At 41.2% G+C, this 27,662-nt stretch overlaps 1 protein-coding gene across 1 annotated transcript in view; it reads right to left on the bottom strand.

Moving 5' to 3' along the window:
• WASHC4 (WASH complex subunit 4) overlaps window positions 1-27,662 on the bottom strand; it is a 115,213-nt gene that overhangs the window by 78,151 nt on the left and 9,400 nt on the right. The window contains exons 2-5 of the mRNA XM_089651845.1: window positions 18,321-18,460; window positions 10,089-10,142; window positions 6,788-6,853; window positions 3,788-3,833 (exon numbers count right to left, since the gene is read on the bottom strand). Coding sequence (XP_089507971.1) covers window positions 3,788-3,833; window positions 6,788-6,853; window positions 10,089-10,142; window positions 18,321-18,460 — 306 coding nt within the window. The remainder of the gene's footprint in view (window positions 1-3,787; window positions 3,834-6,787; window positions 6,854-10,088; window positions 10,143-18,320; window positions 18,461-27,662) is intronic.

Genomic DNA, 27,662 nt, shown 5'->3' with positions numbered 1-27,662 from the left:
ACTTTGCCCAGAAAACTGTTGCAATGACACGTTTCAGCATTCTCACGTTTATTTCTTATGTTTGTATTGGTATGACACAAAAGAAAAGTGGAGAAACAAAAAGCCAAATCTAACATATTCCACGCAAAACTCCAAAAATGGACTGGAAAAAATTATTGGCACCTTCTGAAAATTGTAAGAAATAATTGCATTCCAGGCTTGTGATGCTCCTGCTCCTTTATCAATTAACAAGTGATGACAATATTGAAATCACACCGGCAACCAGTTAAAATGGTGAAAACCTGATGCAACCTTTCTGTTGTGTGTCTCTGTATGTCACATGGAGAAGAGAAAAAGCAGCAAAGAATTGTCTGAGGATTTGAGAAAAAAAAATTGTGGAAAAGCATAGACAATCTCAAGGTCCATCTCCAGAGATCTTAATGTTCCTGTGTCCCTGTGCGCAACATTGTCAGAAAGTTTACAGCCCATGGCACTGTAGCTACTCTCCCTGGACGTGCACAAAAGAGAAAAATTGATCAAAGATCGCAACAAAGGTTTGTTCGAATGGTGGATAAAGAACCTCTATCAATTTCCAGACAAATTCAAGCTGACGTTCAGGCTCAGGGTACAACTGTGACAGCTTGCACTTGTCACCATCTGAATGAAAAGGGACTCTATGGTAGGAGACCCAGGAGGACCTCACTGCTGACACAGAAACATAAAAAAGCCAGATTGTACTGTGGACAGACAAAACAAAATTACAGCTTTTTGGCCCATCATTCCACAGTTTTGGGGTTGCTTTGCTGCTTCAGGCACTAGATATCTTGACCGTGTGCGAGGCGTTATGAAATCTGAAGACTAACAAAGAATTCTGTGATGCAATTTAAGGCCCAGTGACCGAAAGTTGGGTCTTACAGAGGTTATGGGTCTTACAGCAGGACAATGACTCAAAGCACACATCTAAACACCCAGAAATGGTTTAAGAAAGTGCTGGAGAGTACTGAACTGGCCAGCAATGAGTCTAGATCTCAATCCCATAGAACACCCATGGAGAGATCTCAAAACAGAAGTTGAGAAAAGGAACCCTTCAAATCTGAGAAACCTGGAGAGGTTGGCTAAAGAAGAGTGGTCCAAGATTCCAGTAGAGAGGTGTAAAACTCATTGATGGTTACAGGAAGCCATGGATTTCAGTTATTTATTCCAAGGGGTGTGCTACCAAATATTCATTTGAAGGTGCCAATAATTTTGTCCAGTCCATTTTTGGGGTTTTGTGTGGAATGTGTCAGATTTAGCTTTTTGTTTTTCCACTTGTTTCATACCAATACAAACAAAGGAAATAAACATGAGAATGCCTAAACATTTGTAATTGCAACAATTTTCTGGGCAAAGTGGTGCATCATCTGACAGAAATACAGGGGTGCCAATAATTTTGGCCATCACTGTATATCTTTTAATGATATGGCTTGCAAAGATTTCTGGCACTGCAGTGATGTTTGCAGGGAAAGGGCATTATGTCCGAATCAGACTCCACATTTGTTTTATATTTAATGCACTGACGGTCAATTTTGATCTGGGTATAATTACCCTATAGTGTCCGAATGTTTTTCTATTTTTATGGGTCAAGACAACGTTGTCTTGTCCCAACGTTGTCTTGTCTTGTCCCATAAAAGGTGGGGGCATGCTTTGCACTTTATGTCTTAACTTGTGATGAAAAAAAAAAGGTTATTTTTTACTTATAGAATGATGTTCCAAAAACTTTTTGCTGATGGAATTCCTCCTATGGTTGGTGACTGCTTTTTTCGGGGTCTTTGCCCTGAGGGTATTTATATGACACATCCATGCACCCGTCACAGGTACATAAATCGGTCTGATGATGGGCAGCAGCACTGAGGCTGGAGGGTCCATACTGCCAACCCTCAATCCTTGGTGCATACTCAAACCCTTGTTAGAACACTACTGGCTGTGCAGCCATCAGCACCCTAGCAACCAAAGAGGTGTTCCCGACCACATGCAGCTGCCGGTCAGGAGAAACCTCAAAAGAGAAAGGTGAGTGTACACAAAGGGGTGGGGATGCTGACTGATGTCATTGACCATATATGACTACCATCATATTTGAGTACTGACACCAACCAGCATCCATGCCATTTTGTTTACACAGAGAGGGATGAGACAACCACAGGCAGGGAGAGAGCAAGAGTGCAACAATCAGAGCAAGTGGAGAAGAAGAGTGAGAGACAAGGCACACTGCAAGGCAGCGCAAAACTGATCTGTCTCTCTACCAACTTAAAGTTGGTCTTAATTAACTTCAGTTTCCTTATCTAGGAACTGGCGGTAAAATCTGAATTTGTTGTCGCAATAGTGACACATTCTACAAGTGGCACAAATAAGGTCTACCTGAAAATGTTACACATTATAACGTGTACAAAATTGTTGTAAGGCTTTCATGACGCCCTCCCTCCGGAAGGGCGTCATATGATGTCCTTCCCGAATCACGCCCTGCATGTGCCCACAGGGCCGCGCTCTGGTGAGCACTGTCACTGGCTGTGTACCTTGGACACGACCGATGACAGATCTGTGTACCGGCCCGTTGCCAGTACCATGTGACCTGCTGTGACCAATGACAGCAGGTCACATGACAGTTGTATACAATGGATGGATTCCTTTCATGCTATCCATTGTATTCAAGTGTGTCTAGCTGTGAATGGTCACAGTGATCACATGCACAGGCTTGGCCAATTACATTCCATCTGTGTCATGTAATTAGCTGTGGCCAATCACAACAAAAAAACCTGAATGAATCGATTTCATTCATTTAAATGCTTGCTTGTAGCAAAGAAATTCTATGCTATAAGTAATCAAATTATGTAAAAAAAAAAATACTGTTCTCTTTCCTAAAGTAGTACAATGTTACTATGGTAACATTATACTACTTTGGTCATAGTGTAATATGAAAAAACAAATCTTAAAAAAAAAAAAGAGAAAATTGTAATAAAAAATTTTAAAAAAATGAAAAAAAAAAATTAGCAATTTTTTTTGTACTGTCACAAGTCAGTGTCGCCATGCCTCTTATGAAAAATGCCGGACTGTCTACTTTGCAAAAAGGGGTCATTTGGGGGATATCTGTAATGTTCTGACATTTTTGGGCCTCCAAAAATTAGATTGGCTGTCAGTACTTCAGGACTGATACATTTTCAGAGATATCCCATAGTTTGTGGACTCTATAACTTTCCTAAAGACTAAATATTAAATACGAATTTGGGTTATATTTACCAAAGAAATGTAGCAGAATACATCTTGGCCTAAATTTATGAAGAACAATTATTTATTTGCAAACTTTTATAAACAGAAACAAAGAAATGTGGTTTTTGTTTTTCAAAATTTGGGTTTTTTTTGTTAATTTAGCAAAAAATAAAAACCCCAGTGGTGATTAAATATCACCAAAAGAAAGCTCTAGTTGTGTGAACAAAATGATAACATTTTAGTTTAGGTACAGTGTTGCATGACCATGCAATTGTCATTCAAGTGTGAGAGTGCTGAAACCTGAAAATTGGCCTGGGCAGGAAGGGGGTAAAAGTGCCCTGTATTGAAGTGGTTAAACAAAACCTTTATACACAAAGAACTACCCATAAATTAAAAAAAAAAAGGAAAACCACAGGTCCTTCTATAGTTTCATTTTCACTTTAAAAAGTTTCTGCTGTTCTCGCCGTTGGCATGCCTTCCATGACTGGGCAACAAAAAAGGTCAGATCAAGGGAACATTTATTTCAGCATTCGGATCTAGAAGCACACTGAAAATAGTAGGTACTTACCTCCTTCCCCATAGAATAACAGACCATTATAGAACTTTGTTTCTGCCTGCATGGTAAAAGAGAACAGGTTAGAACACAAACCAGCATATAAAGTGCAGTTTGAGTATACAATACAAAAAGTGGGTACTAAACAGTTTTTGTTTCCCAGTAGAAAATATATCATCGATGGAAGCAGAGAAGAAATTACCACATCCAGTTTATTATACTATTTACTCCCCCCCCCCCCCCCCCCAAAAGATTTCAGTTTGTTTTTCAACTGAAACATACATTTTACAGAAAAAGTTCTGAAATGATTTATCTTAGTCTAATTTTTTTACATCACAGAAACCTGACATATTAACAGGGGTGTGTAGACTTTTTATATCCACTGTATAGGTCCTTTGAAAAAGGCAAAAGAAAGCTGGAGTGGATGTCCATAGCAGGCAGATATCCGCTTTCCTCTCCTACGTTGTTTTCTATTGTTGGAAATGAAAATAGCTCCATCTTTTAGAACTAAACTCCATGCAGGTTTATACAGGAATAAGGTACAAAGAGTAAGTGTGGCGAGACAACCCATAGCTTTCATTTATCAGTCTTCAGCACATTAAAATCAAAACTGCTGCTATTGCTTCCTGCACTTCGGTTTGGTTTACATCTATACACTGGCTATAAATTTCTTAACAACGTCCATTTGCCTATGTGTATTAGTATGCAATTTTACATATATCTATGTGTGATAGTAAGGAAGACTGTCTTAAAGCTTGCATCTAGGAAAGAAAAAAGGCCTCTCTTTAGCATGCAGTCAAAGTTCATGGTAACACCTTACTTTGTGTTGTCTTGTGTCATAAAACTATCACTATTTGCATTGCCATACTGATTACAGTACAAAGGTATGGCTGACCAACTCCTGTGAAAAAAAGCAAGAACTAAAAAGTGGATTTATTACCCTTAGTAACCAAATCAGAGTTCTTGTTTAAAGTTTTCCAAAAAAATTAAAGCTGACACCAGGCTGATTGCTATTGGCAACAGCACCACTATCTTTCTTCTTTTCTGTCCTCCCGTTCTGATAAATCAGTAAGGGTATTGACATTTTTATACAGGCCAGGTAATTAAAGATTCCATTAAACTGTCAAGAGTGGAGTGCGTCATACTAAATAACTAAGCAGATAAACCTGTTTCAGGTCTATCTGCACCACCCCTCCCAGTTGCTGAAATGGAAACTAGCTCAGGGTCTGCTCATAACAGAGGGAATGTTGCAGTTTTCCATATAGCATTTTGCTGAGAGATTACCTCCAGCTCAGAGTTGATGTACGGGATGGTGAGCCATTATCTGTTTCTTTGCACTACACTCTTAGTCCAGCCACAGACGGTTCGAATCTCACCCGGTACAGCAGGAACAGGCAGAGATTCGAACCGTGTATGGGCAGGCTGAATGTTGATCGATCTGCTATATCCACTAGCGATTAGGGGTGCACCGAAATGAAAATTCAGGATGCACTTGGCCGAAAACCGAAATGGACACAGACACTGGCAACGAGCCTGTGTAGTGATCTGTCATCAGCTGTGTCCCGTGGACACAGCCAGTGACAGATCACGCTGGAGGGTTTCAACTCGGCCGTCATTGTATAATAGGCCGGGTGGGAAGTAGTTAAAGGGTGTCAGGTGTGTAGGCTGAGCATGGGATGGGTGTCAGATGCGCCCCCCCCGACACCCATCGCATGCACAGCCTGCGCTCCCCGACACCCATCCCATGCACAGCCTGCGCTCCCCGACACCCATCCCATGCACAGCCTGCGCTCCCCGACACCCATCCCATGCACAGCCTGCGCTCCCCGACACCCATCCCATGCACAGCCTGCGCTCCCCGACACCCATCCCATGCACAGCCTGAGCTCCCCGACACCCATCCCATGCACAGCCTGCGCTCCCCGACACCCATCCCATGCACAGCCTGCGCTCCCCGACACCCATCCCATGCACAGCCTGCGCTCCCCGACACCCATCCCATGCACAGCCTGCGCTCCTCGACACCCATCCCATGCACAGCCTGCGCTCCCCGACACCCATCCCATGCACAGCCTGCGCCTCCTGACACTGTTAGGGTGTCAGGTACACAGGCCGTACATAAGATGGGTGTCAGCTGCGCATGGGATGGGTATCAACTGTGCATGGGATGGTTATCAGTTGCACAAGCTGTGCATGGGATGGGTGTTACAACATACCAGACAGTCATTTTATGCAAAGCCTGCAGCCCCTGACACCCATTTTATGCAAAGCTTGCAGCCCGACACCCATTTTATGTATAGCCTGCGGCCCCTGAAACTGGCTCCACGCATAGCCTACTCCCCTCACCGTTTAGTAAACTTAAAAGCAGCCCAGCTGGGTCCATCAAGCGTCACAACCACTAACACTGGGCATGCGCCAGGGCATCACTGCGCAGCTGCGCCTCCCTCCTGTAGGAGGAGGGGTCAGCGCAACCCACATTTCTCCCCTGTCAGAACGGAGCAATGCAGAACCAAGATGCAGCAGTCTCTTAATCTGCTCTCCTCTACTGCACTAGCCAAAGGACATTTTCGGCACCTGTATCAGTTGTTTTTTTTATAAATCGGCAAAATTGGCTGAAACAATTTGGCAATCGAAGTTTCAGTGCATCCCCGCTAGTGATAATCACTGTCTTGTCCCGGTGGGGACAGCTTCCCCGCTCCACGCCGTCCGAGAGAAAACAATTGCTCGGCAGGAGGGATTCCCCTGTCAGCACGGTCCGTGTTTATGGGGGTATCATTTCTTGGTTCCACTGGTTGCAGGAAAAAAATTTGCACTGTCCATGGCCAGCCTTAGGCTCCATTCGCACGGACTGCCAGGGGCAAATAGTTTACTATGTCAAACACCACCTCTGGACGCAGGCGCACTCTATGCTATTGCCGAAAAAAACTGGCCAATTAGTTGCTATCCGTTTGTGTGCAGAATACTGTGTCTGTCTTAATTTACAAACAAGCTCAAACTCCTGAGAAAAGTACTTACCTCATACTTTAATTTCTTAATTTCACAGCACAAAGCAGCATATACTGTTATAACTTTATTTAAAACCTAGAAAGGAAATGCATAACAAGAGAAAATTAGGTTTAACAAAAGAAGACAAAAAACTGTCAAAGAGTAGTTATCTAAAACAAATTTCAGAACTTAAAGTAGATGTAAACCATAGCTGGGTAACATTTACTTTTCCAAAGCTCTGTATATCAAACAATTGTGGCATAGCTTTTTCCATCTTAGTGCTGCTAAGCTCTTCCGGCCTTTTCCAACCACATCCTGTCTACATGCATTTGCTCCAGTGTCAGCTGCACATTACTGCTCAAGACCAGCATTCTGATAGTGACAACATTGGTCCATGCCTGCATGTTGACAAGGCTGTCTGTAATTTCCATCAGGGACACAGTGAAAACAAAGAGGCACAATTTAGAGTTGTCGCCCTACAAAAGCAAGTGCCTAACCAAACACATTCAAGGTAGGACCAACAAACTGCTGTTTTAAAATAGATTTTGGAAACACAATATCATGTTAAAGGTAATATGAGATTTAAGAGATACGATTTAAATGCCAGATAAATATGTGGGCAAAATCCAATGGCCTAGACCAGGGGTCTGCAACCTTTAAGACATAAAGAGCCACTTGGACCCATTTCCGAGAGGGAAAAAAAGACTGGGAGACGCAAAACCATTGCAACATTTAAAACAAATCCGACACTGCATATATTTCAAAAAACGCTCTGGTCATGAAGGGGGTTTAAGGGCCCAGTAAGCAAAGGGTTGATCAGGGCCACAGTGTATCGTCATAATCACAATCATAGCCTTAGGTCAGTGGTGGGCAACCTTTTTTTTCGACTGAGCCAAATCTCGCCAAAACCACGATTGAAATTTATTTTGAGAGAAACATTTTTAAAACTGAAAATTCATCCCCCATAGTAATTCATCCCCCATAGTAATTCATCCCCCCTATAGTAATTCATCCCCCCTATAGTAATTCATCCCCCATAGTAATTCATCCCCCATAGTAATTCATTCCCCCTAGTAATTCATCCCCCCTATAGTAATTCATCCCCCCTATAGTAATTCATCCCCCCTATAGTAATTCATCCCCCCTATAGTAATTCATCCCCCATATAGTAATTCATCCCCCCTATAGTAATTCATCCCCCATATAGTAATTCATCCCCCCTATAGTAATTCATCCCCCATATAGTAATTCATCCCCCCTATAGTAATTCATCCCCCATATAGTAATTCATCCCCCATATAGTAATTCATCCCCCCTATAGTAATTCATCCCCCCTATAGTAATTCATCCCCCATAGTAATTCATTCCCCATAGTAATTCATCCCTCATATAGTAATTCATCCCCCCTATAGTAATTCATCCCCCGTATAGTAATTCATCCCCCGTATAGTAATTCATCCCCCGTATAGTAATTCATCCCCCGTATAGTAATTCATCCCCCGTATAGTAATTCATCCCCCGTAGTAATTCATCCCCCCTATAGTAATTCATCCCCCCTATAGTAATTCATCCCCCCTATAGTAATTCATCCCCCCTATAGTAATTCATCCCCCCTATAGTAATTCATCCCCCTTATAGTAATTCATTCCCCATAGTAATTCATTCCCCATAGTAATTCATTCCCCATAGTAATTCATTCCCCATAGTAATTCATTCCCCATAGTAATTCATTCCCCATATTGTGTGAATTCACTTAGCTTTGCTCCGCGCGTTCCTCTTGCTGGGTTCCCGCGCCGTTCTGGTCTTCAGGGCGGACTGTGAGAGGAGAGGAGTTTGTCACGCTGCCCCGCCTACATCCGGGCTGCCCCGCCTACATCCTGACAGCCAATGTTTGCCAGCGGGCGCCCGGCACACAGAAGATCTACATTAAAAGAGCCGCGGCTTGCCGACCCTATTGCCTGTCACCTGGTGGGCAGTGTGCTCCGGAGCCGCAGGAAAGGTGAAAAAGAGCCACACAATCAAGGTGGACGGAGGAATCCTCACCGCTGGGTTATTGTTTTCCAATAGCAGGGACTCCATTTCCTCAAAGAAAAAATGTTCCAACAAGCTGACTTGAGAGAAGTGTATCATTAGACTTCTTTGGAATGGGAACAGCCATGATGGATTGAAATTGGGCTGGTTCAGCATAGATCCATCTATTATCTTGTTGTACAGGCAGGCAGTGTGCCTGTCTCTGTACGCTGAGTCGCAGGAGGCATATTTTGCATTGGTAAGGATACCGTCGGTTTCATAGCTGATAGCAACCTGTGATGCTAACAGTGGGTAGAGCTTGATGGAGAGTATGAAACACTAATTCCCCATTAGGTCTGCTCTCTCCTTGTGATTGACAGCAAGCAGTGGGCTTATTCTCGAGACAATATTGGACTGTCTATCGGCTATGGATTGGACCACTGCTCGCTGGCAATCACAAGAGGAGCAGACCAGGGGTACTAGTTTCTGAATCCCCATCAGGCTTTGACCACCCAGATTTAAAAATCCTCAGCTGCTGTGTTGTTTGTGAACACAGAAATACGTCCTCTGCCATTGCTGAATTTTGTTTGTAATGGTGCAAGCTACAGGTGTGTCCCTGATTCTGTTTTTACTACATAGGGAATCAGTGACTTGGAATAAGCATGCAGTATGGTAGTAAGTCTTTTCAGACTTCCATAGCTGTATGCTCTTTCCAGGTCAGAGGCTCTCTGACTAGGTTCACACCAGAAGCAGTGGATATTCCAGGGCAGTATATACTCTTATATGTGTATGTCCACACTGTGTACTTTTGATGGGTTGGGGAAGAGTGGTCTCTATTGCACGGGGATGTGTTTATTATTTTTTAGTGCCAACCAAAGTGCCAATGATGCAGGACCTTGTTATTGTTTTGATTTATCTCACATAATGTCACCAGGGGGTTATTCCTATTTGTTCAGTTGGATGTAACCATTTGAACCATTTTGTATTGTAATATCTTGCTTTTTTCAATAAGAGATATATATATATATATTTTTTTTTTTTAATATGTCAATGGGAGCTCCCTTATCCCTAACCTCCCAGACTCCTTTGACTTCCACGTACAATGTTCCAGCCGTGGGAGGAACCAAAAACAAATACTTATTGCTATGAGCAAATTAGATGCATGTTTCTCTGTTTTCGTTAAATCTGTACTAAAAGAAACATGGAGGCTGCCATTGACAAAAATGCTAGTTGCCCGACTGCCTTGACTTCAATACTGTGACAATACACTTCCACACTGTTTCCTTTATTGTGACTCATGAAAAAGACATGAATATTTTACCTTGTTTTCTGTTCTGATGAGTTCCAGAAGAGAAGACTGTTCATATGGCACAAGCTAAATTAAAAATAAAAGACAAACCAGTCACTATTCCATTTATGGATTAAAGAGACCCTGTCATCAGCTGTAAAAAGTGAAGGTAAAAGGATAAAAAAAAATTTGGCATTTTAAATGCTTGCAGTATTTCCTTTACAGAAATTTTTATTCACTTACATTGCGTTTGATCTTCTTAGAAAATGTAAGTAACCCAGCAAAAGTCCATTCCCAATCACAGCCCCCTATCCCCTTGCCAACAGAGCTCTCTCCTTTCTGGGAGAATTTAATTACGCTCCATGATGGTACAGCTCCACCACTCCACTGTCTCTCAATACAAAACCTTTTATGTAGCTACCAGTGGAGGAGCAATACTGAATAATATAGTTTGGCATTTAAGTGACAGCTCCGATTCTGCTGGGACTGCTGACATCACATCCAAAGTAGCTACACCCAGCAGCAGTTTAGGGGCTTTTACAGGAAAGTAACAAGTATAAACAACATTAAATGCACATAATCTTATTTTTGTTAAAATGAATATTTTTAATTTAACAGAAAACAAAACAGCAAAACTCTAAATTATTCAGCTTCAGACATCTCGTTCATCACTACACCATACTTATGTAAATAGATTTTATTTTTGTATGCATTCCCATTGATCAGAGATATACGAAATTAGGTACAGTGGGGCAAAAAAGTATTTAGTCAGCCACCAATTGTGCAAGTTCTCCCATTTAAAAAGATGAGAGGCGCCTGTAAGTGGCATCATAGGTAGACCTCAACTATGAGAGACAAAATGAGAAAAAAAATCCAGACAATCACATTGGCTGATTTGGAAAGAAATTATTTGCACATTATGGTGGAAAATAAGTATTTGGTCAATATCAAAAGTTCATCTCAATACTTTGTTATATATCCTTTGTTGGCAATGACAGAGGTCAAACGTTTCCTGTAAGTCTTCACAAGGCTGGCACACACTGTTGCTGATATGTTGGCCCATTCCTCCATGCAGATCTCCTCTAGAGCAGTGATGTTTTGGGGCTGTCGCTGGGCAACACGGACTTTCAACTCCCTCCAAAGGTTTTCTATGGGGTTGAGATCTGGAGACTGGCTAGGCCACTCCAGGACCTTGAAATGCTTCTTACGAAGCCACTCCTTAGTTGCCCAGGTGGTATGTTTGGGATCATTGTCATGTTGGAAGACCCAGCCACGTTTCATCTTCAATGCCCTTGCTGATGGAAGGAGGTTTGCACTCAAAATCTCACAATACATGGCCCCATTCATTCTGTCCTGTACATGGATCAGTCGTCCTGGTCCCTTTGCGGAGAAACAGCCCCAAAGCATGATGTTGCCACCCCCATGCTTCACAGTAGGTATGGTGTTCTTTGCATGCAACTCAGCATTCTCTCTCCTCCAAAACACGACGAGTTGTGTTTCTACCAAACAGTTCTATTTTGGTTTCATCTGACCATATGACATTCTCCCAATCCTCTTCTGGATCATCCAAATGCTCTCTAGCAAACTTCAGGACGGGCCCAGACATGTACTGGCTTAAGCAGGGGACACGTCTGGCACTGCAGGATCTGAGTCCCTGGCGGCGTAGTGTGTTACTGATGGTAGTCTTTGTTACGTTGGTCCCAGCTCTCTGCAGGTCATTCACTAGGTCCCCCCGTGTGGTCCTTGGATTTTTGCTCACCGTTCTTGTGATCATTTTGACCCCACGGGGTGAGATCTTGCGTGGAGCCCCAGATCGAGGGAGATTATCAGTGGTCTTGTATGTCTTCCATTTTCTAATTATTGCTCCCACAGTTGATTTGTTCACACCAAGCTACTTGCCTATTGCAGATTCAGTCTTCCCAGCCTGGTGCAGGTCTACAATTTTGTTTTTGGTGTCCTTCGACAGCTCTTTGGTCTTCACCATAGTGGAGTTTGGAGTGTGACTGTTTGAACTTGTTATCAGTATAAAAGACATCTGTCCACAACCTCAAACAGGTGCCATTGATACAGGTAATGAGTGCAGGATAGAGGAGCCTCTTAAAGAAGAAGGTACAGGTCTGTGAGAGCCAGAAATCTTGCTTGTTTGTAGGTGACCAAATACTTATTTTCCACCATAATTTGCAAATAAATTCTTCCCAAATCAGCCAATGTGATTGTCTGGATTTTTTTCACATTTTGTCGCTCATAGTTGAGGTCTACCTATGATGTCAATTACAGGCCTCTCTCATCTTTTTAAGTGGGAGAACTTGCACAATTGGTGGCTGACTAAATACTCTTTTGCCCCACTGTAATTGTTCTCTTGAAAGGGCACAGACAGAAATATATATCTTGAAAAAGTTATAACTTTTGTCTGGCACATACCTTTAGTCCACTGTCAGAAGACAAAGTAAACGAGCCTCTAATTAATAAAATTGCAATTGTAAGTTATAGATTGGCATGGTGAAAGTAAGTGGTAGCCCAGGCAGTAGAGGTCACTATTTGCATATCAGGGCTCCCTGGTTTTCAGGTCTCCCAGTATCTTCTACCGGAAATGTTATCAGAAATGTTGGCACCAAAAACAGAAAGAAAGGCACTAATTTATAGGGGACCAGGCTGAGGATGGTGCCCATTTATGTTGCTACCATTAATGATGTCATCCTCATTACCACTGCTGTAATCCAAATCCATGCTCTGCCAATGTGAATAGTGTCAGAATGTTAATCTTTTGTAGGTGATACAATAAAGAAATCCTACAGCTCTTAACACAGGGTTTTCACTTCTGCAATCCCTAATCATTTATACACAATCTGCTCTGTGACTAGCAATGTCACTTCTAATTCCAGATCTGCAGGTCAAGCTCCACTTCCCCCCCCCCGATCATTCTTCTGTATTTACCAGCATCATTATATCATTATTTAGGTCTCTTTTCCCTTCCCAACTACAGTCGCCAGCAGATTGTAGAAAACTGCAATGTACAGCAAAAAGATAAATTACAACATAGGACAGAATGCTTTCAATACACCAATGGGCAGGGTTCCTGTTATGTGATTTAAAGCACCACAAACCACAAATATTATTTAATCTATTGTTAACCCCTTGACGCCGATGTAACACAAATATGCGGCCTCACAGAACTGGGATATTTTCCGTGGGGCCACATATTTGCGTACCTGTCTTTGTTCTGGGAGCGCGGCACACGGCGCACTCCCAGCACAAAGACCCCGGTGTCACTGAGAGCACTGGGTCTCATTCCAATGATCGGGACCCAGGACTCCCGTTTCTGGGTCACATAATCGCTGTGATAGCCACTGTACAGCCCAGCCCCCTTGTTTTTTTTCCTCTCTCGAGGAATGGAGGAAAGAAATACGTTGTATCTCTCCAACTCCTGGCATAGAGAGAGAGAGAAAAAAAAAATATATATAATATATAAATATTAAAAGATAAAAGAAAAAATAAAGAAAAAATACCTAGATCAAGGTTTGATCTAGTTCAGTGCCAGGGTTAGTGTTTGAGTCAAGGTCAGAGTCAAAGTCAAAAGGTCAGGATTAAAAAAAAACAAAAAAAAAAATTGGTGTCAATGTGTTCTAGGTAAAAAAAAACAAAAAAAAAACAAAATGCACACTATTGTTTCTGTGCTGTACTACGGGTGCAAACACCAAATAACATACAATAACATACACATATATGGTATCGCTGCAATCGTCAAGAGCTGGAGAATGTATTTTGGGTTGTTCTTCGGTGGTAGGTTATGGTAGTAACAAGAAACAAACAGCTAAATAAAGAAAAATGATTCTTTTTTTTTATGATTTTGGGCCAGTTTTCCTTTGATAATAAAATAAAAAAAAAAATAAAACAGGGAGATATCCATTACCATTTACCACCAAATGAAAGCCCAATTTGTCCTGAAAAAAACAAGGCATAATTCACCTGGATGTACAAAGTAGTTGTGATGATTTGTAGGGTTTTACTAACACATAGCAACATTTCAAAATTTGTGCTTAGGCATTAAGATTTGTTTTACCCTTAGGTGTGAAAGGGTTAAAATTCAAAGCAAATTCACCCATCCCTCCATGTCTCCTTGCTTTATTTTGCTGAGAATTCATTTTGAAAAACACACCCTGGCATTTCACACAGTGGACATCTTGAGTAAGGGCAGATGCTTCATGTAGCATTTAATTTCTGGACTCCATCTGCCCTTAACTCAGGTTTTGGCTGAACCGAGAACCCTCCCTCCCCTCCTGAAGACTCCTGGGATGTATGATATAATTTGTCTAGGCATAGAAACAAGGAAGTAACTGAAGAAACGTACAAAAAAAAAAAAAAAGTTTAAAACAATATACTTTCCTATCTACTTACTAATGCTAGCAGCATAAGGATTAAAATAGTCTCTGTTGACTGAGAAGTGGAGATCCGCTTTTGAGTTTTATAAACTGGGTTGTCTGTTATTGGTTGCTGAAGTTCCAAGTAGCTTTTATCTATATTATACTGTATGACAACAGTCCACAGCTTCTTTTCTTGTTCTGTACCTTGTGCAGCATTGCTCTTATTCTGTACCCCGAATGTAATTCTCAGCATCTGATCTTATTCCAGATGTATAGGTGCTATGTAGCTCTTTTAATCTGTATGCTGGTTGTAATAATTATGATATAATTAGTCAGCAACACTGATCCCAGGCACTCTAAAAAGATCTAATTATTTTATCCTGATTTACAGATATGGGGAATGAATAGATCATGTCCTGGACTGTAAACAAGATCATGACAGATATTCATTTTCAGGCAGGAAATATTTTCAGTCTATTATTAACTCATTCTTATATGGCAATTATAAATGACACTGAATGATTTCCAATCCCAACATCCCAAATTACGTACAGATACAGATTTTTGCTTTCAACAATAGAAAAGGTAGATGATCTATTTCTGGTCTGGTGGACTTTCCCTCATTTTCTGCCCAGGAGACAATGGTTACTGGGAAACTTAGGGAGGGTAATTAACATAACCAGGGTCCTATTTCTTACCCATTCAAAAGCTAAAAATAGATTTGGTTTTAGAGACACTTTAACCACTTCCAGTCTGAGCCAATTCTGGCATTCCTCTCATCATTTATTTGCTAGAAAACAACTTAGAACCCCCAAACATTATGTTTTTTGTTTTTGTATCCGAGGCCCTGGAGAATAAAATGGTGGGACACTGCCTATTTTTCATGTAACACAATATTTGCGCAGTTTTTCAAAAGCAAGAGGACAGGTCCTCTTTATGGGGAGATCTGGGGTCTATTAGACCCCAGATGTCTCCTATGGTCTTCAATGCAACCGATCAGACACAGATCGGTCTCACTGGCTGTTTTCCTGGGCAGTAACAGCCAGGTAAACAAAAAAGCAAAACAGGAAGCGACAAAATCTGTCACTTCCCGTTTCTGATATCACACAGTGGGAGGAACAACATCCGTTGCTCTCACCATGCCACTGGTCACATCCTTGCCAGGCTCTCTGATCGCATGGAAGAGTGGAGGGGCCCCTTTCCTCTGCCTGTAAAAGAAATCTGGCGGCTTGTTAGCCAATTTGATTACCATTCCTTTTTTCAGAATTCCTGGCCCAACAGCTGCAGCGATGACGGACATATCACCCTTCCTGATAGATGGGAAGTAGTTAAATAAACCAAGATGACTTTAACCAGTAGTAGACACTGAGCGTACCACACTGCCGCTGCTCCCCTTCCCCCGTAACTGACAGCAAATTGTAGCCATTGAAATGAGAGCCACGAGTCAAGTTAATACTGCAGCTGTAAAAACTGCCGCTGTCAAAAAACAGGCCCTCTGACACAGTGTTTAGCCACTTCAAGTCCAGACACTTTCACCCCCTTCCTGCCCAGGCCAATTTTCAGCTTTCAGTGCTATAACGCTTTGCATGACAATTGAGCGATCATGCAACACTGTACCCATATGAATTTTTTAGCATTTTTTTGAGACAGATAAAACTTTTGGTGGTATTTATTCACCACTGAGATTTTTATTTTTTTGCTATATAAATATGAAAGTCCAAAAATAAAAAAAATAAAAAAAAGTGTTTTTCCTATAAAATGTTGCAAATAAATAATCTTTCTTCAGAAATCCTGGCCCAAATGTATTCATCTATCTTTCAAGTAGAAAAAAAAACCCAAATTAGTTTAAAAGCAAAAATTATTTTTCAAATACAATGTATACATTTTTATTTTTTTTTATATTATTATTTATGTTTTTTTTTCTCAACATACTGTCATACTTGTGGGGGGGTGATGATTTTTTTCATTTTTTACACTGATTGCTTTTACACCCATAAAGGCTGTAAAAGCAATAATTTCTCCTTCTCTATGGCTGCATTCCTGCAGCCTTTGAGAAATACTGTGCGAGCCGTGATTGGTCACAGCTTGTCACATGGTACAAGGCTGTTGTAAATAACCTTGAACCATGTGACCTCTGTGATCATTCACAGATTTTACAAGTAGTAAGCAATGATGTCAGGAAGTGTTTACTAGTGTTCACGTGATCACTAACTGGCCAATCAGTGATCACATGAATTGGGACCTCACACAGAGGTCCCATACAGCGATCTGTGTTCAGCTGTGTCCTCCGATCGCGGTGCTGCGCACTTTCAGGGAGCGCGCACAGGCAATGGATGTGGAGGGATGTTTGGAAATGTCCACCCACATTGGCAGCGCTCCCCTCCAGCCGTTTATCAACATGGGCGGGACGGGAAGAGGTTAAAACACTGTTTAGGTATGAGAGAGATACAAAGTAACATTATTGCTTTTAAAATTATTCTGTTTCATTATCATTTCATCTGCACATCAAAGTGATGAGCTTCAATGTGCAGATGATGTCCGTTAAAGCAAACCCTCGAATTTTAAAAACGTTTTTTTCTTTTTAGTCCCTTATTAACCAACCCCTACTTTATCCCTTTTTCTAATTCATTTTATAATAAACATTTTCCTGATGATTTAGTAGTTTATTTTATAACAAAATCATAATTTTAGTGTCAGGTTATACAGAACAAATGATAAAATAAAGTGTATACTTTTTTCTACTTTAAAATCAAATTACAATTTTTTTTTATTCTGTTATGTCTATACGTTGCATAAATAATAAATTATTATTGCTTGTTTGGCCTAAAAAACCTCAATATATGTTACTTTTAAGCAATGCCGAAGTTATTGCCAAACAGATTTATAGCAGAAATGTAAAAACTGCTCTGCTCCATAGGGGGTGTACATGTGAACCCAAAAGGGGAAGTTCCACTTTAAGGCCTGCTCCTTCTGGTAAAGAAATTGGAGCTTTTGGGGAGCAGGTATCCCATTTTGATGGGAGCCACTCTGACCGCCTAGGCCAGGGGTAGGCAACCTGCGGCTCTCTAGCTGTTGTGGAACTACATTTCCCATGAGACATTACAAAATTGACCATTACAGCTATGACTTGCAGAGGCATGATGGAACTTGTAGTCCTGCAACAGCTGGAGAGCCGCAGGTTGCCCACCTCTGGCCTAGGCAATCTGACAGCTCCCAGAAGACTGCCGGACCATTCACAATGCACAGCACTAATAGCACATGTGCAGTGGGCACCCAGCTGTGAAGCCATAAGCTGTCACAGCCTGATGCCCACAGTTAAGATGCCGGCGCCTGGGACAGGACACTGCTGGAAAGAACAGCTGGGGTGAGCACATCACGGGATCGTGAGACAGGTGAGTGGCTATTTTTTAAAAAAAAACAGCAGCTACAGCTTTTGTAGCTGCTGACTTTAATTTTTTTTTTTTTTTTTTTTTACAGGAGGCTGGAGAACCGCTACAAGCGGGTATATGAAATGCTGTATGCAAACACCATTTTTTTAATTCAATTGCAAAATCATTTTAAATCAGTTTCTTTGTGTCAGTGCAAAAATCGCCTGCCCGGCATTATAAGGCAAACAAAAGGAAATGGACTGATTAATCTTCCAAGCATTCAGTCAGTAATAAATAACACATTGTCCTAAACAAGGAAACCAATCTATTCAGGAAACTGAACCAAAGATAAGGCAATTTTTTGTTAAATCTGCAAATACATCCTTTTAGATCACTGCTAAATTGCTTAAGGCAAGCATCCCCTAAATTGACCTTACTTTTTTTCTTTTTTTTTTTGATATATGGAAACTGGGTCAGTTCCATAATCTAATGTTGTAGATGCAATATAGTATGTCTCTCTATAATAGAAAATTCACCTTCAGGGCTACTGGATCCAAACTGAAGTCCCACACATCTCCAATAGAGTCATCCAGGGCATTTTCAATCCTGCGAAGCTGAGATGTATATTCCTCCAGAAATTTCCCATAGTTTTTTAACTGGACCTCAGCATGAATTTCTGCATAGAAAGAAAAAAAAAACCCAACAACTTAAAACTACATCGATATACCCATTTGTGTTATTAAAAGGAAGTTCTTATGCAATACGATATAAAAATTGTGTTGCTCAAGAAAGGAACGTTATACAAGGATTTATCTTACTTATATATAAGTGCAACCAATACAGGAGTAAATTTGATTTTTTAATTATTAATATGAAACTTGGACCCCCCCCCCTCCCCAGAACAACCTCTACTTTACATAGTGTCTTGCAGTGACTAGGAGTCATCAGGAGGAACCACAGTCGCCAGCAGAGAATGAATCAGATCAATGCCAGGAGTGAAGTTTAAGTGAATGAGTTGATTGACAGGTAAAACTGTAGGTGCTTTTGTAATTTTTGGACCCACTTTGATTTCAGGGTCAATAAGGCAGAAATTCTTTTTTTTTTCTTTTTTAAGTCAGAGATCTAGCCACATACTGTCACCATTTGGTTTACATCCTCCTAGTTAAGAACTTCTGATCTAAAAAAAAAATCTTCTCCTTTAATCACCATTATTTATACAGTAAGTGAGAAATGCATATAGAAGTATAGCCAAAGCTTTCTTGGCTGTACTTCTATGGTTCACAGGAGTGCAGTTTGTTCTGCACTCCTGTGACCTTTTTCCCCACTATCGGCTGAAGTCACAGAGCCAGTCCAAGCTCTGAAAAGATCCTGACCATATGGTCGGGATCAGGGGCGGACTGACAACTCATGGGTCCCCCGGGCAATAGGAAATCATGGGGCCCCTGTGTCCTCGCCCACACTCAAACCACACCCAAAAAAGCGTATGAAAGGTACCAGGGGCATCTCATGGGGCCCCCTACTGACCTCGGGCTCTCGGGCAGTGCCCAAGTGCCTAAATGGTCAGTCCGCCCCTGGTAGGGATCCACCCAGAAGCCTGGACCAGAAGCTGGCTCAGCTTTTCAGGATACTGCTAAGAGCCTGAACCGGCCCCTCCTGCCCCCTCCGCAGCCCAACGCTCCAGTGCAGAGAGACGGAGACTGACAGCCATGGCTCTGCTCAGAGAGGAGGGGAGAACTGAGCAGTCACCTGTCTTTGATTGCTCAGTTCTCAGTGTAAAGCCAGCGGGGGACAGATGCACCTAGGTGAGTATAATGCAAAGGCAGCCATGCCTTGCTCCCATGTTTTGCAATGTAGTGTGGCAAAAATTGAGCACCCACTGTTTTCAATGGGTATTACCCACCATATGCGACAGTGAATTAGTCCATGCCACAATGCAAGTTCTTAGGGATTAAAACAGGTGGTGAGGAAGCAACTTAATGCCTCTTCATCACCTATTAAATGCCCTCTGAAAAGTGTTCACCATGGATCATTCTTCAGAGGGCTAACACATGTGTAAGGCTAGGTTCACAGCTATTCAGTTTGCTTTTGATCCGTTTCTGCAGTGCTTTTTGTGTTTTTGCACCTGCGTTTTGCAAGGGGTTTGGGGCAGATTAAAATGCAAAACACATCAAAAACGCACTACGTGCATTTCTGCAGCATCTCCATTAAAGTTTATTGAATCAAAAAGTAGGGATGCACCAAAATTTCGTCCACCGAAACATATTGGCCAAAAATAGCACTATCTGCATTCTGCTGAAAGGAAAAATTTAGCCAATACAGGAGGCTGCATACTGCAGATGTGAGGGAGGCAGCTGAGAAAGGCAGGAGAGGAGCAGTGTATACAGTGCCTGGCTGTCGCTATAGGTCAGTGCCGGTTTTTAAATTTAATTACCGGCTTTTTTTTTCTTCACTATAGCTCAGAGAATTACAGTTGTGACCAAAATTATTCAACCCCCAATGCTGTAAAGGGGTTTAGGGACTATAGTGTACATTTGGAATTGTATTCAGAATCAAATCCTACAAGGACGTTGTAACTACCCAAATGCAACTAAAATGACATCAATTGTTTATGTAATACAGTAGTAAATGGTTCTTATGTGGTTTCTTCATTGCCACAATTATTCAACCCCTTAAAGACTACCACTCTGAAGAACAGAGGTTCATACAGGTGCTTTCCATCAGGTATTGAAAACACCTGTGGATGTCACCGAGCAGCAATCAAGCATAATAAGCACCAATTAGGCAGCTTTAAAATGACTGTGATACTCAGCTCCTTCTAGACATTTACTGGTGTGGTTACAAACATGGTGAAGGCAAGAGAATGGTCCAGGAAGACAAGAGAAGAGGTGATTTCTCTTCACAGGAAGGGCAATGGCTATAAGAAGATTGCAAAGATGTTAAACATACCAAGAGACACCTTAGGAAGCATCATTCGCAAATTCAAGGCAAAGGGCACTGTTGAAACGCTACCTGGTCGTGGCAGAAAGAAGATGCTGACTTCGACTGCTGTGCGCTACCTGAAGCGTAGAGTGGAGAGAAGTCCCCGTGTGACTGCTGAGGAACTGAGAAAAGATTTGTCAGATGTGGGTACAGAAGTTTCAGCCCAGACAATAAGACGCACACTGCGTAATGAAGGCCTCCGTGCCAGAACTCCCAGGCGTACCCCCTTGCTGTCTCCAAAGAATAAGAAGAGTCGACTGCAGTATGCCAAAAGCCATGTGGACAAACCACAAAAGTTGTGGGATAGTGTTCTGTGGACTGATGAAACAAAATTAGAACTGTTTGGGCCCATGGATCAACGCTATGTTTGGAGGAGGAAGAACAAGGCCTATGATGAAAAGAACACCTTGCCTACTGTGAAGCATGGTGGAGGGTCAATCATGCTTTGGGGCTGTTTTGCTTCTGCAGGTACAGGGAAGCTTCAGCGTGTGCAAGGTACCATGAATTCTCTTCAGTACCAGGAGATATTGGATGGAAACGTGATGCAGTCCGTCACACACCTGAGGCTTGGGAGACGTTGGACCTTTCAACAGGACAATGATCCCAAGCATACCTCCAAGTCCACTAGAGCATGGTTGCAGAGGAAAGGCTGGAACATTTTGGAGTGGCCATCGCAGTCACCAGACTTAAATCCGATTGAGAACCTCTGGTGGGACTTAAAGAAAGCAGTTGCAGTGCGCAAGCCTAAGAATGTGACTGAACTGGAGGCCTTTGCCCATGAAGAATGGGCGAAGATACCCGTAGATCGCTGCAAGACACTTGTGTCAAGCTATGCTTCACGTTTAAAAGCTGTTATAACTGTAAAAGGATGCTGTACTAAGTACTAAGATTGAATGTCACTTGGGGGTTGAATAAAACTGATAATGCTGTGAGCACAGAAAAGACATTTGTGGTTATTTCATTATAACTGTTATGTTATATTTGTCTGACCTACAAGTGCCTCTTTAATGTAAATGTAAGCAAGATGACTGAATGATCAAAAGCAATGTCAAACTGGCCAAAACACTCAATTTCAGTGGGGGTTGAATAATTTTGGTCACAACTGTAGCTGTCACTTTCCCCCAGCTAAAAGAAACAAAGGTTCTTTTAGCTGGGGGTTTATTTCCTGGAGTTAAAAGAAACAATATTTTCTTTTAGTTTCTTTCCCAAAATAAAAGAAACAAAGTTTCCTTTAGCTCCGGGGAAAGTGACAGCTATTTCTGTGAGTTATAGTGAAGAAAAAAAAAAAAGCCGGCAATTGCATTTAAAAATCGACACCGACATATAGTGACAGCCAGTAAGGGAGCCTCTTTGTATACACTGTTCCCTTACTGTATACACTGCTCCTCTCCTGCCCCCACCCCCTCCCCCCTACAAAGAGGACCTGTCATTCATATGCTATCACATTGGGGACTATTGGTCCCCCTATGTGGTAGCAATAAAATCATAAGTTAAAAAAAATATATATATATATATATATATATATATATATATATATATATATATATATATACATACATACACACACACACATACATACATACATATATATATATACATACATACATACATGCACACACATACATACACACGAAAGTAGAAAAATACAAAAAAAAAAAAATAATAATTGGAGCCTCCCCACCCCCACATACGCAGACATTCCAGTTTTCGGCCACATGCATTCTGAATTTTTGGTATCGATTTTGGCACCAGAATTTTCATTTCGGTGCACTACTAACAAAAAGGCAATGCTTTGCATTTAAAAAAGTCCCTGACCCTTTCCAAAAACCAGCCGTGTGAAAACGCGGAGATGTGAACGTGTCCCATAGGAAATCATATTAAATTGACTGTTGTGCGTTTCTGCAAAAGGTAGGTGTGAACCTAGACTAAAAGAGCCCTAACCAAGAGACTGATGTTTGGGAGCGTGATGGAAATTTACACTGCCTGGTTAAAGGGTGAGGGGCAACAGAAGACTGAGCTGTATGAGCCAAGAACATAAAGGCTACTGTACAGGCATTAGGATTTTCATGCCTGTGTCATCCCTGGCCCAGCATTGTGATGATCTCATGATGTGGAGTTAGGACGAAGGCTATAAGATGGCAAAAGAAAAAAAGGAAAATAATTGCATTGTCAGGTACAGGTATTTAAGTGGTAATACACCTGTGTTTGAATTACACAAGTGCGATTTATAGAATTAGGGAAAAAAAAAAAAAAAAATACACGATTCTAGGTTTGCTTCTGCTACAAGGAAAAAAAAAAAAAAAAAGGGAAGCGGATTTACAAAAATGAAAAGCAGTTGATTTCAACTGCCTTTTCCTGAAATGAATCAGCATTTACAGTTTATCATCTCCACAGTAAACCCAGCATGCAGCAGTTTCTAAAGTGTGATTTTGCTTCCTAATTATTACTGCATATTCAATGAGCAGATTTCATTAACAGATTCCAAAAATCGCATCGTCAGCAGCAGATATGATATCTTATTTCAAATAGATTCCTTTAGTTCTTTTCTAATCGCTTTGGCAGAAAGAACAGATTGCTAAAAGCATTTCCTTTAAAGCACTACAGAACAAACATTTAGGACCATGGTATACTAACATGATATATGGGGGATACCGCTGGCGAAATCCTTGTAAAAAAACTTATCCTTAAAAAAGGCTTTTTTCCTGGTTGTTAGGGTGGTGTTCTGAGTTTAATACTTTGACACATTTAGAAAAAGCTTGAAAAAAAGCCATAAATCCTAATTTGCATACCTGGGATAGTGATTCAATGTATTAAAACAAGCATGACAACAAGCAACAAAATAGCACATTGAACAATAAAAATAACAAAACTAGCTTTTGCTGTAGTATTCACTTTTAATGCAGACTCTTCCCCCACAGTACTTTTGTCTGCTGCCAGACGTTCTCCTGACCAGCATCATTCAACCCCTTACCTCTGAGCCCCACTTGTAAATGCGCGGTCATGCAACCCAAAACAAAAATTTATATAATTATTTTCAAACAAATAGGGCTTTATTTTGATGGTATTTGATGCCCACTGTGTTTTTATTTTTTGCAATATAAAAGGAAACAAAAAATGACAGAAAAATGTTATTTATATAAAAAAAAACAATATTTTTTTACTTTCTGATATAAAAACATATCCCATAAATATTTCACCACAATGTATTCTGCTACATGTCTTTGATAAAACAAAATTCCAGTAAGTGTTTATTGCCTGGTTATGAAAGTTATAGCGTCTACAAACTATGGTATACAGTGACTATAAAAAGTCTACACACCCCTATTAAAATGTCAGGTTTCTGTGATGTAAAAAAATTAGACAAAGAAATAAATTTAGAACTTTTTCCACCCTTAAATGTAACCTATAAACTGTACAACTCAATTGAAAAACAAACTAAAATCTTTTGGGGAAAGTAAACATACAAAACTAAAATAACGTGGTTGCATAAGTGTGCACACCCTCTTACACTGTAACTGGGGATGTAGCTGTGTTCAGAATTAAGCAATCACATTCAAAATCATGTTAAATTGGAGTCAGTACACAGCTGCCATCATTTAAAGTGCCTCTGATTAACCCCAAATAAAGTTCAGCTGTTCTAGTAGGTCTTTACTGACATTTTCTTAGTCACATCCTACAGCAAAAGCCATGGTCCGCTGAAAACGTCCAAAGCATCAGAGGGATCTCGTTGTTAAAAAGGTATCAGTCAGGAGAAGGGTACAAAAAGAATTGCCAAGGCATTAGATATACCATGGAACACAGTCATCATCAAGTGCAGAAAATATATGGCGCAACAGTGACATTACCAAGAACTGGATGTACCTTCAAAATTGATGAAAAGACAAGAAGAAAACTGGTCTGGGAGGCTGCCAAGAGGCCTACAGCAATATTAAATGAGCTGCAGGAATATCTGGCAAGTACTGGCTGTGTGGTACATGTGACAACAATCTCCCGTATTCTTCATATGTCTGGGCTATGGGGTAGAGTGGCAAAACGCAAGCCTTTTCTTATGAAGAAAAACATCCAAGTCCAGCAAAAACACATCTGAAGTCTCCCAAAAGCATGTGGGAAAATGTGTTCTGGTCTGATGAAACCAAGGTTGAACTTTTTGGCCATAATTCCAAAAAATATGTTTGGTGCAAAAACAACACTGCACATCACCAAAAGAATAAAATACCCACAGTGAAGCATGGTGGTGACAGCATCATGCTGCGGGGCTGTTTTTTCTTCAGCTGGAACTGGGGCTTTAGTCAAGGTAGATGGAATTATGAACAGTTCCAAATACCAGTCAATATTGGCACAAAACCTTCAGGCTTCTGCTAGAAAGCTGAACATGAAGAGGAACTTCCATCTTTCAGCATGACAACGACCCAAAGCATACATCCAAATCAACAAAGGAATGGCTTCACCAGAAGAAGATTGAAGTTTTGGAATGGCCCAGCCAGAGCCCAGACCTGAATCCGATCACAAATTTGTGGGGTGATCTGAAGAGGGCTGTGCACAGGAGATGCCCTCACAATCTGACAGATTTGGAGTGTTTTTGCAAGGAAGAGTGGGCAATATTGCCAGGTCAAGATATACCATGCTGATAGACTCATAGCCAAAAAGACTGAGTGCCAAAAAGGTGCTTCAACAAAGTATTAAATTAAGGGTGTGCACACTTATGCAACCATATTATTTTACTTTTTTATTTTTACTTCCCTCCACCTAAAAGATTTCAGTTTGTTGTTCAAAAAAAGGTGTACAGTTTATAGGTCACATTAAAAAGGTGGAAAAAGTTTTGAAATTATTTATTTTTGTTTCATTTTTTTTTACATCATAGAAACCTGACATTTTAACAGGGGTGTGTAGACTTTTTATATCCACTGTATATACTGGGATTTTTTTTTTTATACACTACTACTACTGACAGTGATCAGCGACTTATAATGGGACTGTGGTAGACAATCTGACAATAACATTTCTAGTGACATGAATACAGTGATCAGTGATAATACTATACACTGTAACTGTTCTAATGACACTGGGCTGTGATTGTACACAGCCAATCAGCAGGTCCCGGCCGTGAATCATTGGCCAGGACTTACTGACAGTCTCAGCGGGTGCCGGGGGAAGGGGGCCTGCGCCCGAAACCCGGAAGTAGGCACTTTGCCTACAGCGGCTGCCAATCCGCATTACATTGCAGGCAGGCGGGTGTAAAGTGATTAAAGAAAAAAAAAGTTGCTAAATTAACCACATGCCGCCCAGCCACTGTAGAAATATGGCAGCAGGGTGGCACGGCTGGGAAAAACCACGTTTTAAAACATGTGTTTTCAAAACAGGTAGGGGGTGCACATGAGGCGTGCCGCCGCCCTATCTGTCCCACCGATTATGGCCGCGGATGTCAGTTGCCGGGTCACAGCCGGTCGTTACCGGTCGTGTCCTGGCGATTAGCGGCAATCACTGACAGAGAGCACAGCTGCAGTAGCTCTGCTTTCTGTCAGTTCCCTGACAGCTCCTGACAGGCTGATCAGGACAGAAGCGTTTCTCTGTCTTTCCCTGTGCAGTACACACCCCCGCCTCCTAGTAAAACACTCCCCTCACACAGTTAACCCTTTCACTGAATAATAAAGTTAACCCCTTCCTCCCCAGTGCCATTAGTACAGTGTCAGTGTTTTTTTCTTTGCACTGCTCACTGTATTGGTGTCACTGGGGATGTCAGTGACCCCAAGTCAGTTCCCCCCAGTGTCAGAATGTCCGCCGTAGTCCTGCAGTCCCGCCATAAGTCACTGATTGCCGCCATTATATTAGTATAAAAAAAAAAATTTACATCCCAGTATCTTTCCCGCCATTTGTAAACACTATAACTTTCACGTAAACCAATTAATTTACACGTATTGGAGTTTTTTTTTTTAGCAAAGACATGTCGCAGAATACATTTTGGCAGAAATTTATGACTAAATTTGATTAATTTTTTTTTTACTGGACATGTTTTATAGCAAAAAGTCCAAAATATTATTTTTTTTCCTCAAAATTGTCAGCCTAAAATTGTCAGGGGACTAGTGTTCTCAGTGAGGTTTCCCAGCCATGAATCAGTGGCTCCCCCACCTGAAACTGATGAGGGACCTGAAAGAGGGACTTAGATGAACATATCTGTCTTTGAAAGGTAAGGAGAAAAAAATGCATCGTAGCATAGGTTACAGGGGAGTGGGAGGGATGGTAATAAATAAATACAAATATAGTTTTAGCTGGGAATTGGGCTTTAAAGCACACATGCAAGGTGAAAGAAATCCTAAAAACATGACCTGTTAAGGACTGAAGTTGGGAACCACTGCGATAGAACATTCTACATTTTCCTGAACTTCATTCAAAGAAACTGTGTAGTCTACAAGTACGTGTTCAAAGCGCAGCCACAACTACTCACTAAAGGCCAGTTCACAGCAAACTGTCACAGGAACTCATTCTGCATTCCAGTGCGATTCATGTGCAATCACCTGCAGTGCAATTTGGTAGCCCGTTCATTTGAATGGACTGCAAATTGCACCAGACCACACAAGAAGTAATGAATGCACTACTTTTGTAAAATGCACTGCACCTAATTGCATGATACTGTGGTACCATGTGATCTGATGCCCACAAACACTGCGTTTGTTATCTGCGTTTGGGTGTCATGTATCAAAAGCCACTGAAGATCATAAAGGCAGTGCGTATTGAACGTGGTGTGTGAATCATGCATGAAACGAGCCTTTTCCGCATTGCATTTTGATGTGAATCAACCCTAAATGTTCAATCTGTGCTTCCTACAAAGTAGTACAACAAAATGATCTGTGCTCTACTACTTCTTTAATCATCATGAAAAATTGATGTACTGTTACTTTATA

This window comes from Staurois parvus, unplaced genomic scaffold (genome assembly GCF_062004578.1).
Source record: "Staurois parvus isolate SC_StPar_1 unplaced genomic scaffold, SC_StPar_1.0 ptg000025l, whole genome shotgun sequence".
Lineage (NCBI taxonomy): Eukaryota > Metazoa > Chordata > Amphibia > Anura > Ranidae > Staurois > Staurois parvus.
Note: the sequence above shows the minus strand (reverse complement) of the source record. Positions and strands in the feature narration are given on the sequence as shown.